General features: G+C 40.4%; 1 protein-coding gene across 1 annotated transcript in view; it reads right to left on the reverse strand.

The window, feature by feature from the left end:
• Positions 1-15,045, reverse strand: part of celf2 (cugbp, Elav-like family member 2) — a 200,679-nt gene extending 185,634 nt beyond the window's left edge. Inside the window, exon 1 of the mRNA XM_017707616.2 lies at positions 14,852-15,045. Within this exon, the coding sequence (XP_017563105.1) occupies positions 14,852-14,904 (53 nt within the window). The 5' untranslated portion in view covers positions 14,905-15,045. The remainder of the gene's footprint in view (positions 1-14,851) is intronic.
• Positions 15,046-15,776: the final 731 nt, after the last annotated feature.

A 15,776-nucleotide genomic window follows, 5' to 3' on the forward strand; every position in this document is an offset into this window, starting at 1 on the left:
AGGCAGAGTGACAGAAAGTGAGATAGATAAAGACAGGAGGGGGAGAGAAAGTGAGAGAAAGGGTGAAAGGCACAGAGAGAAAGAGAGATGGGCAGAAAAAGAGAGAGAGAGAGAGAGAGAGAGAGAGATGGGGGAAAAGTAAGATAAAGGAAAAAATAGGCAGCAAACAAATAAACCACAGCTCCCCCACCAGTGTCCTTCTCAACTGCTATACCCCATTTCTTTCCTTCTCCTCTTCCTCTGTTTCTCTTTATCTCTTCTTCTCTTTCTTCCTCCTCTGCTTTTCTCATGCCCCCCCCCTCTCTCTCTCACACTCTGACAGTTGGCCTTTAGTACTGGACCACATGCCGGACTTAATCTCCAGGGATTGGAGTCACTGGGCCATGCCAGGAGTGTGTGTGTGTGTGTGTGTGTGTGCGTGCGTGTGTGTGTGTGCGTGTGTGTGTGTGTGTGTGTGTGTGTGTGTGTGTGTGTGTGTGGATCTGGGATGTATTTAATGAGTGAAAAGCCCATCTTTGAAAAGTAACACTTGCCAGCAGCAGAGTGAGACACGAGCCGAACAGACGAATACAATTATCATTAATACACACACACACACACACACACACACACACACACACACACACACACACACGCACGCAGGGGGACGGATCATGGTTTTACAAGGTCCACTGCCCTCCAAAAACAAAGCATTGTAAGTAATTATGTGTAAAAAGTACTTCACATTCATGTTTATGCCAATTTTGAGCTGGAAAACATAAGCAAAGCAAAAACCTTTAATATCGGTATTATCAGTGTGAGCAGATATTTGCTTAAAAATGTATCAGCAGTGGACAGATGTTCAGACCTGAGCGATATGTTTTGAGAATGTTTTATGGTATATATGTATATATGATTGTGATTTTTTTTTAATATAAGCATCTAAGGATAAATTACAGACATACACACAGCCCACATTCAGAGTGTGGACGTCTCTTATCTCTCTCCACTGGAAACATCCCCACACATACACACACACACACACACACAGTTTCTTAGGCAGTGTCCTGAAAGATCAAGAAAAGAGAAGTACAAATAAAGGAACAAAAAAGAAAGAACAAATGTGCTGTGTGGTTGGGGGGCTTATAGAGGCTGTTCTGTGAAATTGTAAGAAACGATTTCAACATTAGGTCAACTGAAGGCTAAACAGATAAAACACTTCATCCTCATTACGTGTGTGTGTGTGTGTGTGTGTGTGTGTGTGTGTGTGTGTGTGTGTGTGTGTGTGTGTCTGTCTGTGTGTGTGTGCCGGGTCACATCCCTCTGTAATTAGGACTTGAGAGGCTGCAGTAATAGACGACTCTGGGGGGCGTCACACTGCACTGCCCACTACAGACCCATCACTATCCACACACTCTCACTGACACTGGAAGGAGAGAGAAATATATAAACTGTGATGCAGTGCCCTCCACAATATTGGCACCCCTGGTAAACATAAGAAAAACATGCTCTAAAAACTTTATTGCTTATCAATTTAATCTTTCATTCAGAATATAAACAAAAGTCTAACCTTTATTTGAAATACAATGATTGAAAAAATAAATAAATCTTATCAAAAAATAAGAAAAAATAAAACATTTTTCTCAAATCTATGTGTGCCATAATTGAAATTCTTCAGTAAAAGTATATTTCCATACTTTAAGTCCACCTGAGCAATGAAGAACACTTAAATGGTCAGCCAGCATTTGACAGAAGAATCTTCTGCTCTCAAGGACCTCAATTTACACAAGAGTTTGTGAACATTTCTGGGGGACTTTTCAGCAGTGCCGTATTCTTCTATGAGCAGATAAGACCAAAATAGAGGTTTTTGGCAACAAACATCAAAGGTGAGTTTGGATTAGAAACAAAGATAGCCATATAGAAAAGTACAGTGAATTAGGGTGGTGGATGTGTCATATTGTCAGGCTGCTTTTCTTCCAAAGGCCCTGGACAGTTCATTCAGATACATGGATGCATGGTATCATGCTCAGCAGAAATAATCAAAACCTGACTGCCTCAGCTACAAAACATAAACTGGGCCATAGTTAGGATCTTCTAGCAGGACAATGACCAAAGCATACCTCAAAATGAATAAAAAATGGTTTACTGACCCCAGAAACCAGGTTTGCCATGGCCAGCCCAGTCCCCTGAGACAGACCCCTATAGAAAACCTGTGGAATGAGCTGAAGAAGCGACTCCACAGTGTGAACCTCAGAATCTAAAAGATCTGGAGAGGTTCTGCATGGAGGAATGTCTTCAGACCCCTTGCCATGTATTCTCCAGTCTCATTAAACATTACAGGAGAAGACTCAGAGCTGTTATCTTTGCAAAGGTAGCATGCAGAAAGTATGAAATGATGGGATGTCAACAAATGTGGCACACAAATTTGAAAAAAAAAAGAGACAAATTTCCTTTGTAAAATTCAAATAAAAGTTTGATTTCTGTAAATATTTTAAAAGAAAGATTTAAAGAATAATTAATATAGGCCTCAGTAATGCTCTTGTGGTTAAATCAGATCCTCTCAGCAGTGTTCCAACATCCTCAACATCCTTACTATAGCCAACTTTCCTATTAATACCCATGATTTCAGAGGTGATGCTTGATAATCAGGTAACTATAGACTTTTGGACATGTAGCATTATTAGTTACAGTACACACACCTTCCATCTACTGCTGCCTCCTCAGCACTCTGTGGTTAGGTAAGACGAAATATGTATGTGGAAGGGAAGACTGTGTAACTGAAAAAAGAGAGCATGTGATATGAAGCTAGTGTAAGTAACAAAGAGAAGAAATAAAAAAGAAAGAGCAATGCGTACAAGAAATGAGAGATTGAAAAAGTAAAGCATGCCAGAGAAAGAAAGCATTTTGACAAAATGACAAAAAAAAAACAAGAAAAAAAAGAAAGATGGAGAGACAGAAAGCTTGTAAGCTTGAATGAAAAAGAAATGAGATAGTAAAGAAGTAAAGAAACAAAATAAGACTTTGAAAAGATAGAGACAGAGAGAGAGAGAGAGAGAGCGAGAGAGAGAGAGAGAGAGAGAGAGAGTAAATGACTATCTCTGAAAGATGCTACGGCAGCCGTAAATTCTCCTCTGTAATTTACAACATCTACATAACTGAATGGCTGTAAACATCTAGGCAGTGTAATAAAACAATACAAATATAATGGATATAAAGCGTTATTTATTGAAGCTCTATACATTTAAAGGATAAGATGTATAAGGCATTATAAATATAATATAAAGCAGGATATAAAACAATGCCTGACGTGGCTGGTTCACTAAAACATCAGGACAGGGGAACACACACTGTAACATTTCTTACATAACATAACATACAAGTATTCCACTGTAAGCTGGTGTAGGCAAGTGATACACTTCAGCACATTCCAGCCTTATCACACTGCACTGCCTACAGAGAGAGAGAGAGAGAGAGAGAGAGAGAGAGAGAGAGAGAGAGAGAGAGAGAGAGAGAGAGAGACAACGGAAGAGAGGTGGAAAGAGAGAAGAAGGGTGAGAGTAATAGAGAAAAAGGAGGGACAGAAAGAAGAGTGGAAAGTAAAAATGGAAAAATGGAAAGCAAATGAGAGAAAAGTAAGTAGAAAAAAGGAGACAGAGAGAAAGAAGTAGAGAAAATTGAGGGACAGAAAATAAGGAAGAGGAGGAAAGTGATATGAAGAGACAAAAAGAGAGAGCAGAGGAGGAGAGAAGCAGAAAAGAGAGAGAGAGAGTAACAAGTCAGACAGCGGTTGAGAGAGAAAAAACATGCAAATGAGAGAGACGAGTACAGAAAGAAGAGAAAAAGAAAGAAGGAGGAAGAGGGATAAATGGAGAGAGATAGCAGTGGAGAAGAGAGAGAAGAGAAAGAGAAAAAGGAGAAGAAGAGGAAAAGTTGAAGGGAGAGAGAGAGAGAGAGGGCAAATGAGAGAGATGCAGAAAAAGAAAGAGAGCAAAAGAAAGGAGAGCAAGGAAGGAAAAGAGAGAGAGAAATGAGCCAAAGAGTGGGTGAGAGAGAAAGAGAAAAAATAAGAGAGGTCAACAGGCCCTCTCTCTCTCTCTTTATTCTTGTCTTTCGCTCTCTCTCTCTTGCTCTCTCTCCCTCTCCATCTCACTATCTACACTTCTTTCTCTCTCTCTCTCTCTCTCTCTCTCTCTCTCTCTGTGACTCAGACAGTCAGACATTCAGGCTGGTTTTAATCACCCCCATTCAGCACTGTGTGAAAAGAGCCACTGTCCAACAGCCTGGACTGAAACAATGCAGCACATACACACACACACACACACACACACACACACACACACACACACACACACACACACACACACACACACACACACACACACACACAATGACACAAAAACTCATTTAAAATCCTGCATCCACTTCACAATTTCCTAGACTGGCAGAAAAAGCACTCAGAGCACAAGCAGACGCACACAGTCAGTATGCAGACTGACCTCACAGGACGTCAGTGGACGTTCAAACCTCATGAGCACATCCGTCTGAGTCTGTGTGTGGTGTGTATTTCCGGACTATATGATGTAAGCCAGAAGCAAAAAACAGCGTTTTTCTAGACAAGCCCAAAAGGGCTTTCACTGGCAACCTACAGACTTTACTCTTTAAAGGACAAATTCACCATTTTTTTCTATTTTCTGCATAATAAAGTCATTGAGAGTAAACAAAGTCTTTCAGAGTGGTTTGATGTGCAATAGTTCATTGTAGAAATACGTACAGGTTTACTGATACTGAGATTTCTTTACAGTGGTGGTGATAGGAACCAGGGGTCCTAATGGGGCTAATTATAATGCAAATGCAGCCATTTTATTTATTATCCAAAACAATTAGTGAGTTTCTTTCAGCCGTCTGTGTGTTCATGTGTAATGGTGATCATGGTAAAACTGGTAAATGTGAAAAATATGTTTTCTGCATGCTAGAATGCCTTGCATGTGCCTCTCCACTATGAATTGATAAAAATACATTTTAGGTGAAAACTCTCACTCAAATCTTTTTTATCTCTCATCTCTTTTATCTCAAAGCTATCGTAAAATAAGCTCTTCAGATGCCTGGTTCCTATTACTACTACTTTGAACAATTCAGACTCAGCAAGTTTCTCTAGAACAGCACCTTTCCCATCAACCCCTACTCTAGAAGGTTTTATTTACATCTTGACAATTTAATTATGTAGAAACCTATTAAATATTGGTGGAATTCTCCTGTAAAATTTGCCCCCGGTGTAGCTGGTGTGAGTGCATGTCCACACTGGTCATAGTGAAATGGCCCAGCATGTGTAAGTGGACATTTCATTGTGATACTGTGTTCTATCACTATATAAAAGAAGCTCCGTATTGCCTTTATTATTGGATGTACTGTGATTACTAATAAAGAGCAAATGAAACAGCAGAAATAAACACTTTTGTCCAAGCATTAAAGGGTTAACTGCACAGCTCAGCATAAAAAAGGCCTTTGATCTCAGTTTAACAGTCATATTCCTTTATTTCGCCATCGTTTACTTGCTTTCCTTCTTTCTTTCCTTCATTCATCTCTCCATCTGTCTCCTGCCTCTTTCTTTTCTCTCTATCCCTCATCCTTGTTTTCCTCACATCATTATTTACTTCCTTCTTCACATTTCTCCATCTGCTTCTCCTCGTTCTCATTCTCTCTCCTCTCTGTCTTTCCATCATTCTTTTGCTTACTTCTTTGTTACATCTCTCCATCTGTTTCACTTCATCCGCCTCTCTTTCTTTCTCTTTTGCCCTCTCATTATACTACCTCCTCATTTTCCTCCTTCTTCCACCATTCTTTAGGGTACCACTATGCATCTCCCCATCTATCTCATTATCTCTCTTACTATCCTTATCCTTCGTCCTCCTCTGTCCCCCATTCTCTCTCTTTCTTCTTTTGCTTCTCTAGATCTATCTCCATCTGTACCACCTCCTCTCTCTCTCTCTCTCTCTCTCTCTCTCTCTCTCTCTCGCTCTCTCACTCACTCACTCTCCTTTATATAGGCCTGTTCTTTCTTTCTGTTCTTCTTCTCTTGAAATTGCGATGGCTGAGCTGATAATTGTAATTATCTTTTCTCTCAGTAGGAGGGGAATGTGTGTGTGTGTGTGTGTGTGTGTGTGTGTGTGTGTGTGTGTGTGTGTGTGTGTGTGTGTGTGTGTATGTGTGAGAGAGAGAGGGGGAGGTTAACCCCCCGGGTGGTGTAAGGAGGCTCTGAGAATGCTGGATTGTTCTGTAGGAAGCCATGGCAAGGGAACAATGTACGACACACAGTTCTCTAACTCTTCCAGCTATTCCTCTCTCTTGATTCCTTCATTTTTCTCTTCTGAACACTTTTCCATCTTTCTCCCACTCACACACACACATATTCACACACAGTTGTTCCAAGCTCATAAGATACATGCTACACCATCAGCACTCTCTACTTACAGTGTAAACACTTTTTACTATTACAGTAATTTAAAAACCAGACTAATCTAGCTAGACTAATCTTTATTCTGTTATTGGTTGTTGTCTAATTTATGAATAGAATGAAAATAGCAAAGATTAGACTCTGTTTTGTGTCACTGTGATAATTTGTTTGTAATTTATACACAATAAGGACTTAAAGACTAAAATAATATTAAACTCTATTGTATTCTCCCCTACTCCAGTTTACTCTGCTCTTCTCTGTTCTACTCTGCTGTACTCAGTTCTAATCAAAGTTTGATTAAATTCTGTTCTATCCCAATCTCTCCTGCTCTTTTTTAGTCATTCAGTTAGATTTTTACTTTATTTATGTTCTGTTCAACTTTATTCTCTTTTGTCCTGCTGTTATATTCTAACCTGTACTCTTTACTATTCAGCTCTACTGTAGTGTTTTAACTTTATTTAATGAAATTATCCTCTATTATACTATCCAAATGTGCGCATATCATTTCAAAAAGCTCTAATCTACTCCTTTTAATCTAATTTTTATTGTACTTTATTGTATGGAATTCCTAGATTTTATTTCCAATTCTACTCTTTTCTCTATGCTCTGCTCTACTCTATCCATTTCTGCTTTATTCATTTTAACTCAACTATATTCTACTGAATCCTTAGCTGTTATATCCAGTTCTACTGTGTTCTCTACTCTATTTGAGGGACTTGAACTCAGGTCTTTTCAGTGAAAACCTATTCTATTTGACAGACGTGAACTCTAGTGTACACTACTCTCTCTAGTTCTACTCTGCTCTTTTCAACTCCTCTCTGTTTGATTATACTCAAGTCAACTGTCAAGTCTTCTGTATGATAGGATTCCATTTCATTCTATTCTTTTTTGACATCTATATATGTTTTACATCAAACTAGACCATTAAAGTTAATCATGCATTTTTGAACTGCATTTATATAAAGTCATTACATGTTTGTCTTTGCTTTATCATTTTTTTGGACCCTGAAGCTATGAGAGACGATAATAGCAGCATGTGTGTTAGGAGGTTGTGACTGTTTGTGTGCCAGGGAGAGAGAGAAAGAGGGCAGCACAGGTGTGGAGATCAGAGCAGACTGCCATAGCTGGCACTGTGTGTGTGTGACTCTTGGAAGGCAGTTGCTAATGCAGGGGATCAGAGAGGAGTTAACGCTATGCACCGCCCACACACACTCCCTCTCTCTCTCTCTCTCTCTCTCTCTCTCTCTCTCTCACACACACACACACACACCCACACGCTCCCACACACATACACACACCCACACACGGACAGACAGAAAGCCACTCAGCTAGATAATTACAGCTGTGTCCTGCTCGACTATGAGGCTAAAACACACACTCTGAGCTGTGGCCACTAACAACACTCATTAAAACCAACAACTCAAAGGTCAGAGATCATGGGGCAGTAAGAACAGCAGACCATCACTCCATTGCCTCTTCAGCCTTATCTCATCCACACTTGTTCTCTGTGTGTGTGTATGCATGCACAGGTGTGTGGGTGTGATGATGCGTCCTTGATGAGCACGTCCCCTCCATCCAGCAGGTAAACAAAACTCTTCTCCATCACTCAGCCTGATTTTACCCACGTTGACCCTCTTTTCAGGATAAGAAGATAGAGAGATGGATGAAGAGAAGAAGAGACAGAGCTGGAAATATGAGTGCAGAAAAACAGAGAGAAAAGAATGCAAGGAGTGGAGGGAAATAAAAATGAAAGAGAATAACAGAATAATGGACTTAAGACATAAATAATAGAGCAGAAAAGATAAATAGAAGTGGACAAAAAACTTGAGGATAGAGGAAGAGAAAAAATATAGTGAATGAAGTCAGAGAGAAAAGACAGTGTGAGTGAAGGATGAAACTGAGAAAGTCTAATAGAAAGAGATGGAGGAAACTGAGAGAGAGAAAGCAAAAGAAGAAATGAAAGACCAAGAGGAAATTGGAAGAATGTAACACAAATGCAGAGAAAATGTAGACAGAAAGAAAAGTGGAGAGAGACAAGAAAAGAGAATAACAGGTGGAGTGATGTTGTAGTGATGTAGAGGTGGAGTGATGTAAAGGTGGATCGATGTTGTAGAGGTGGAGTGATGTAGAGGTTGAGTGATGCATGGGGGAATGATAATGTAGAAGTGCAGTGATGTAGAGGGGGTGACGTAGTAGAAGTGGAGTGATGTAGAGGTGGAGTGATGTATTACAGTGGATTGATGTTGTAGAGGTGGTTTTGTAGAGGTGGAGTAATGAGGTGGAATGATGTAGAGGTGGAGTGATGTACAATAGTGGATTGATGTTGTATAGGTGATGTAGAGGTGGAGTGATATATTTCAGTGGATTGATGTTGTAGAGGTGATGTAGAGGTGGAGTGATGTATTACAGTGGATTGATGTTGTAGAGGTGGTTTTGTAGAGGTGGAGTAATGAGGTGGAGTGATGTAGAGGTGGAGTGTTGTACAAGTGGAGTGATGTAGAGGTTGAGTGATGTGGTGGAGTGATGTAGAAGTGAATTGATGTAGTTGTGGAGTGAGGTAGAGATGGAGAGATGAAGAGGTGGAGTGATATAGTGGTGGAGTGATGCTGTAGAGGTGAAGAGATGTAGTGGTAGAGTGATGTTGTAGAGATGGAGTGATGTAGAAGTGGAGTGATGTTGTAGAGGTGGAGTGATGTTACAGAGGTGGCATGATGTAAAGGTGAAGTGGTGTAGTGGTGCAGTAGAGGGATGCTGTAGAGGTGGAGTGATGTAGAAATAGAGTGATGCTGTAGAGGTGGAGTGATGTAGAGGTGTGAGTATAGTGTGATTATGGGATAAACTGATGGCTGAGGTTTAGTTGTTAATGGAATTAACTCCCTGCTCAGCTCAGCTCTAATTCAATAAAGCCAACAACGTGTCATTGTTATTTAAAGTAATTTTCAATGTAATCAAGTGGTTTTAATAAGCACGCTGCCGCTCATTACACACTCACCCAACCTGCCTCCACCAACTCTGCACACTGCGAGTGCGTGTCACTGAAACACAGAGTCTGTTGTGTGCTAATGCATGTGTGTGTGTGTGTGAGGACGCATTTATGCATGTGCTCATGAGTCACTGTGTGTCATTTTCTGAGTCTGTGCGTGTGAGTGTAGGCGGATGTGAACTTTTGTGTTATTCTTATTCTCACACGTCTTCAGACAGAGACAGTGTTTACTGCATCTCTCTCTCTCTTTCTGTCTCACTCACTATCTCTCTCTGTCCTCCTCTTTTTTATTTTTCTATCCTGGCACTCTCATCTCTTTCTTTCTCTTTTCATCATCCTCCTCTCTCCTCATTCTTTCATCTTCTTTCGCTCTTATTCTTTTTGTTTTTCTATCCTCTCTTAGTTCTTTCTCTCCTCGCTCTCATTCACTATTGTCTCTGTCCCTCTCCTCTTTTTTCTTCCGCTCATCCTTTTTTCTTTTTATCATTCTCTCTTTTTGCACCCTCTTTTGCACCCACTTGTCTCTCTCCATCCATCTCACTCTTCTCCCAATCTTCTCTCTCATTCTTTCTCTCTTTTTAGAAGGCTTCTAAATCAGATTACTGTCAGCTGAGGTAGATAATATGTAAAAGGACATAAATGCGTGCACACACACACACACACACACACACACACACACACACACACACACACACACACACACTGTGCTCTGAAGAGAGTAAACAACATGCGATGCACATTCCACTCAAATTATTCTCATTACAAAATGAACCATTGTTCTTAGATCAGAACATACTTTAACAAGGCCATGAATACACACACACACACACACATACACACTGTGGAGGCAACAAATATTCTGTATTTATTTATATTTTTACAAGAATAGCATGAACCCATGTTCAAAGTACAAAATAAAGGAAATAAAGGTTGTTTTCTAAAGCACAAACAAGAAATACACTGTTAAAAGCAGCAGGTTAACTTGACTGCTTTAAGACTTGCATTCATAGAATTGTTTAACTTTACATAATAAGTTAACAGAATGTTACTCAATGATTAATATTCTGTTAGCTTACAGTTACAAGTTCAAAGAAATGTTTAATTTTGGAAGCAAATTACAAATCCTTCATACATTCCTATAAGATTATACAACCTATAATGCATAATATCTATCTATCTATCTATCTATCTATCTATCTATCTATCTATCTATCTATCTATCTATCTATCTATCTATCTATCTATCTATCTATCTATCTATCTATCTATCTTCAGAATAAAAGAAAGATTCCTCACAGAAACAACAAACAAACCCCATATAGATCAGGAAAGGTTCACATTTGCATGTATATGCCAGCACTTATCTTAATAAACACAGCAAACAAACTGTTTGTTTCTGCAGCTTTAATTTACTCCATTCTCCCTCTGAAAGGATTCCTCAGTCAAAATAACGGATGACAGAAGAAACAACTTTGAAATAAAGGAGAGATAATGAGAGAGTTAATCAGATGCAGCACGAGCGCGCACACACACACACACACACACACACACACACACACACACACACACACACACACACACACAGAGGGGTTCGGGCTCATTAGCCGAAAGTGTTCTGGGTCGTCTGGTGGCTTCATTAGCTGTTAAGACTGCCACTGAGCGCCCTTAAGCCGGAGGAGAGAAGAACTAGGGATGGAGAGAGAGAGGGAGGGAGGGAGACAGAGGGAGGGAGAATGATGCGATAGACAAACAGAAAGAGAGCAAATAGAGAGACGGACAGGGAAAGGGAGAAGGACAGAAAATGAGAGAAAAAAAGGAAGAAAAAAGGGAGCTAGAAAGAGAGTGAGACAGAGAGAGAGAGAGAGAGAGAGAGAGAGAGAGAGAGAGAGAGAGAGAGAGAGAGACCATAAGCGTTTCTATGGCTGAGAGCTGAAGCTGTACACTAATCTAAACCCTCCACACTCCAATAAAGAGGAGCGACATAAACACCTCTCCATCTCTCTCTCATTCTTTCTCTTCTTTCTCTCTCTTTCCTTCTACCTCTCTCTCTCTAACTGACAAACTCAGAGAGAGAGAGAGAGAGAGAGAGAGAGAGAGGAGCGAACACACTGACTATCAGCGGCGTATTGATTGGGAAATGTCCACTTAAACACAGCAACTGTCTATCACTGCAGCCACGTAGCAGGCAGGAGTGTGTGTGTGTGTGTGTCAGAGGGAAATATGTGTGTGTGTGTCATGCATGTGCTTCATGCTGAGCTGTGACCTGGTTATCAGGATAAATAATTTAACCAAAAAAAGAAAAAAGGAGACTTCACAGTGCACTGTGTGTGTGTGTGTGTGTGTGTGTGTGTGTGTGTGTGTGTGTGTGTATGTCATCTTTCTACCCTTGATCTATTTTCATAATTTCTTCCCGGAATAGAGTGGCGCCCCAGTTTAACGTCCCACCAGCCCCAGAATCGCGGCTATTCTCGTCATGGACTTTTCGTAGAGGCGACTCGGCCAGTCGTCCGAAGGTTCAATTAGTCTGAAATTAGGCTGCGGTGAGTTGAAATAAATAAATAAAATAAATAATTCACAAATATTTGGCTGGATTAACCCTTTACACTGTAAAAGTTTCACACACTCTGGAAAATGTCCAAACTAAAGATGGAATTTAACCCTGAGTATGATGAATAATAAGTAAAAAAAAAAAATTAATGAACTAATAATGGTTGGATGACCCCTTTAAACACTAATAACACCCCTTCCTATCTTTCATAGTAACATAAACTGCACATCAGTTCCATACACCCTCAAAATGTCAGTCAGTAACATAAAAACCACTTCGCATGGAGGTGAAATTACACTGTATGGCATATATAAATGCATCATTCTTATCAAAATTCACTTCATACACTTTTTAAAATTGTAATTATAAATTAGCAGTGCACTTGACATCAAGCTAGAGGTGCATTTTAATCCCAGTAGTGTATAGGGAAATAAATAAATAAATGCTGTGTTAACACCCCTAACAATACCCCTTCCTCAGTCACACAGGTATAAATGACATTTCTTGAGGCTGTGACAAGTAAGCATAGCTGTTAATTGTAAATTGCTTCTTTCATACACAGCATTGAGTAGTGTCTATATATATATACAATAATACATATATATTAACCTCTTCTAAGGGCGCTCTTAACTAGATGTTACTTTCATACACTACTGACAGTGTATGAAAGTATTATTAGCAAAACATTGAGCATCCATCATTATATATGTGGATAAATACATAGATGGATAAACAGGCGACAGCAGTTTTTACTCTAGCGACTTCTCCTTCTCACTGTTTGAGATGTACATCTCACATTATTTTCATATATATATATATATATATATATATATATATATGTACTGTCAAAAAAAATGATTACTTCATCAAGTTACCACACAATCTAATCCATCTCCTCTCAAATTGCCTCTACGATATGATATGATCCAGAGCACAATACAGGGAAAAAAAGCTCCACTCATGACTAATTCATTCTTTGAATTTTTGATATTAAGCATAAGGCTCTTTTTAATATTTTACTCGTTCAGAGTGGATGGATAGATGGAGTCGATTGATCTCCGACTGCTGTTGCGGAGGTGATGCACATACACACACAAACATGTTCACAAATACACACACTATAGTGCACTGGTGTGTGTAAGTGAAGCTGTGCTCCACCTAACACAACCTTAACCTCAGCAACCAAAACATCAGCTTTCACTTCTTTTACTTTTTATAATAAAAGCTGCAGATTTTTCATAGTGGAGAGCAGGCTGATTTTCTTCTATTTTTAACACTGTTGTGCGCACACACACACACACACACACACACACTTATATATGCATGGTTTAACGCTCTACTTTGTCATGTACTTCCCCAAAAAGAATCCAGAACAGCAGCAGGCAACAAACAGCGAGTGCTGGTCGAAGACTGAACATGTTCTAAACACTTAAACCACAGTCCATCGCTTGATTTACCAGAACACTCAGGTGTGAACATCATTTTCACCTGAATAAAACATTTACTGCCATATGTAAGAAAACTGAAACACAGAAATCGAGTTGATATAATATAGGAAGGGTTTGTTCCAAAATACATTATACCACTTTCATTATTATTTTCCTGATATTTGTTGTTGGTAGTGAACTTCACTCATACAGGAACATATCGGTGCTCTATTACATGTAATGACACTTTCATTAGAGCAATAAAATGTCTTTTTCAAAGTGAGCTATGTCAGTTATTATTTTCAGAGATCTTCCTGCTACTAATGGATATTCGGCACTTTAGAATGAAACTTGAATGAATTTTGGGATTTTGGGAAACCTGGTATTCTGTTTATGTGGAAGTTCTTTATAATAATGTAGATATAATGTATGTATTGTTACTGCAGCGGAGTGAAAGCCTTAATGGCACGGATGTTCTCGATGATTAGAATGAGGCAAACCTGAGGTCATAGAGGGGTTAATAAGCACACACACACACACACACACACACACACACTGCTTATATACATACACACTCATACACACTGACACACACACACACACACACACACTGCTTATATACTACACACTCATACACACTGACATACACACACACACACACATACACACACACACTCCTTTATACATGCACACTCTCTCTCTCTCTCTCTCTCTCTCACACACACACACACACACACACACACACACACACACATTGTGCTTATATACATACACAATCAGACACACTGACACACACACAAACACACACACACACACAGTCCCTTATACACGCACATGCACACACTCACACACACACACACACACACACACACACACACACACACACACACACAGTGCACTGTGAAGTATAACACACTCAGTACAATACAAACACAAACTCACTATAACTTATACACACAATAACACATATACACTATAACACACACACACACACACAAACTATAATACATACTAAGTATAACTCACAGTACAATACACACACACACACACAAATACACACACTCTTCGCTTCACTCTAACACACATTCACACTCATATAAATTCACACTTTTTCTATCACACTCACATACTTTCTTCATTATCCTCTCTCTCTCTCTCTCTCCCTCTCTCTATCTATCTTTCGTTCTCCTAAGTGAAGCAGACACATGACAGCGGTGGCGTGGCGAGCGAGAGCGCGCGCGCGCGCGAGGAAGTCGAGGAAGTCCGGCTCGCGCTTCTTATTTGGTGTGCGTGGTTGTGTTGGCCAAAATATCAGAAACAGAAGCCCATCAAAATCAGACCAGCAGAAACAGCAGCAGCGCCACGTTTCTGCCGCAGGCGCACGCGGATCTCTCGCTGTAGCACGAGCTCGACACACACTCACATCCAACACACACGCGCGCGCTCAGATCCGAGGTCCCTACCGTAAGACGCTCCAGCTCTTGAGCGGGTCCAGCTCAGAGATGATGGACACCATGCTGCTGCTGGGGCACGCGCTGCTAATGCTGCTGCAGTAAAGTCCGCGAGACAGACCGAGAGAGAGGGAGAGAGAGGAGCGCTCAGACTGAAGCTCCGCACGCGCACTGAGCAAAAACACACACACACACACACACTCTCTCTCTCTCTCTCTCTCTCACTCGCACACACACTCGCTCTTTCGCTCATACACACTCCGCCCACACAGCGCTGCTGCTGCCGCTGCACGGAGAGAGAGGAAGAGGGAGAGAGAGCACCTCCCTCTGTCTCTCGCTCTCTCACTAAAACACACCCGCTGTTTCTTTAACACACACACACAGAGACACACGTCCTCCCCTCCTGATACCTCCTCTTCTCTCTATACCTCTATTTCTCACTGACACTCATTCTCTCTCTCTCTCTCTCTCTCTCTCTCTCTCTCCCTGGCTGTCTCTTACATACCCACTCTGTCTCTTGCTCTATCTCTCTCTCACGCACTTGCTGTTTCTCTGTTTGTCACTCAGTGTATCTCCCTATCTCTCGCTCTCTAACACTTACTATCTCTTTTTTTACACTCACTCTGTCTCTCTGTTGCTCTTACATACTCGCTATCTTTTCTTTCTCTCTATCTTCACTCTCTTGGTATTTCTCATTCTCTGTCTCTCTCTCTCTCACACACATTTTCTCATTCATCATCTCTTTCTCATGATTTCTCAGTCATTGTTTATCTTGCTCACTATGTCTCATGTATGCTGTCCCTATTTCCTACTCATGTTCTCTTATTCACACTCTCTCTGTCTCTCACAATTTCTCACTCACTGTCTCTCGCTATTTCTCACTTAGTGTCTTTCTATTTCACTCACCGTCTCTCACTCACTATTTCTCATTCACCGT

This window comes from Pygocentrus nattereri, chromosome 1 (genome assembly GCF_015220715.1).
Source record: "Pygocentrus nattereri isolate fPygNat1 chromosome 1, fPygNat1.pri, whole genome shotgun sequence".
NCBI lineage: Eukaryota > Metazoa > Chordata > Actinopteri > Characiformes > Serrasalmidae > Pygocentrus > Pygocentrus nattereri.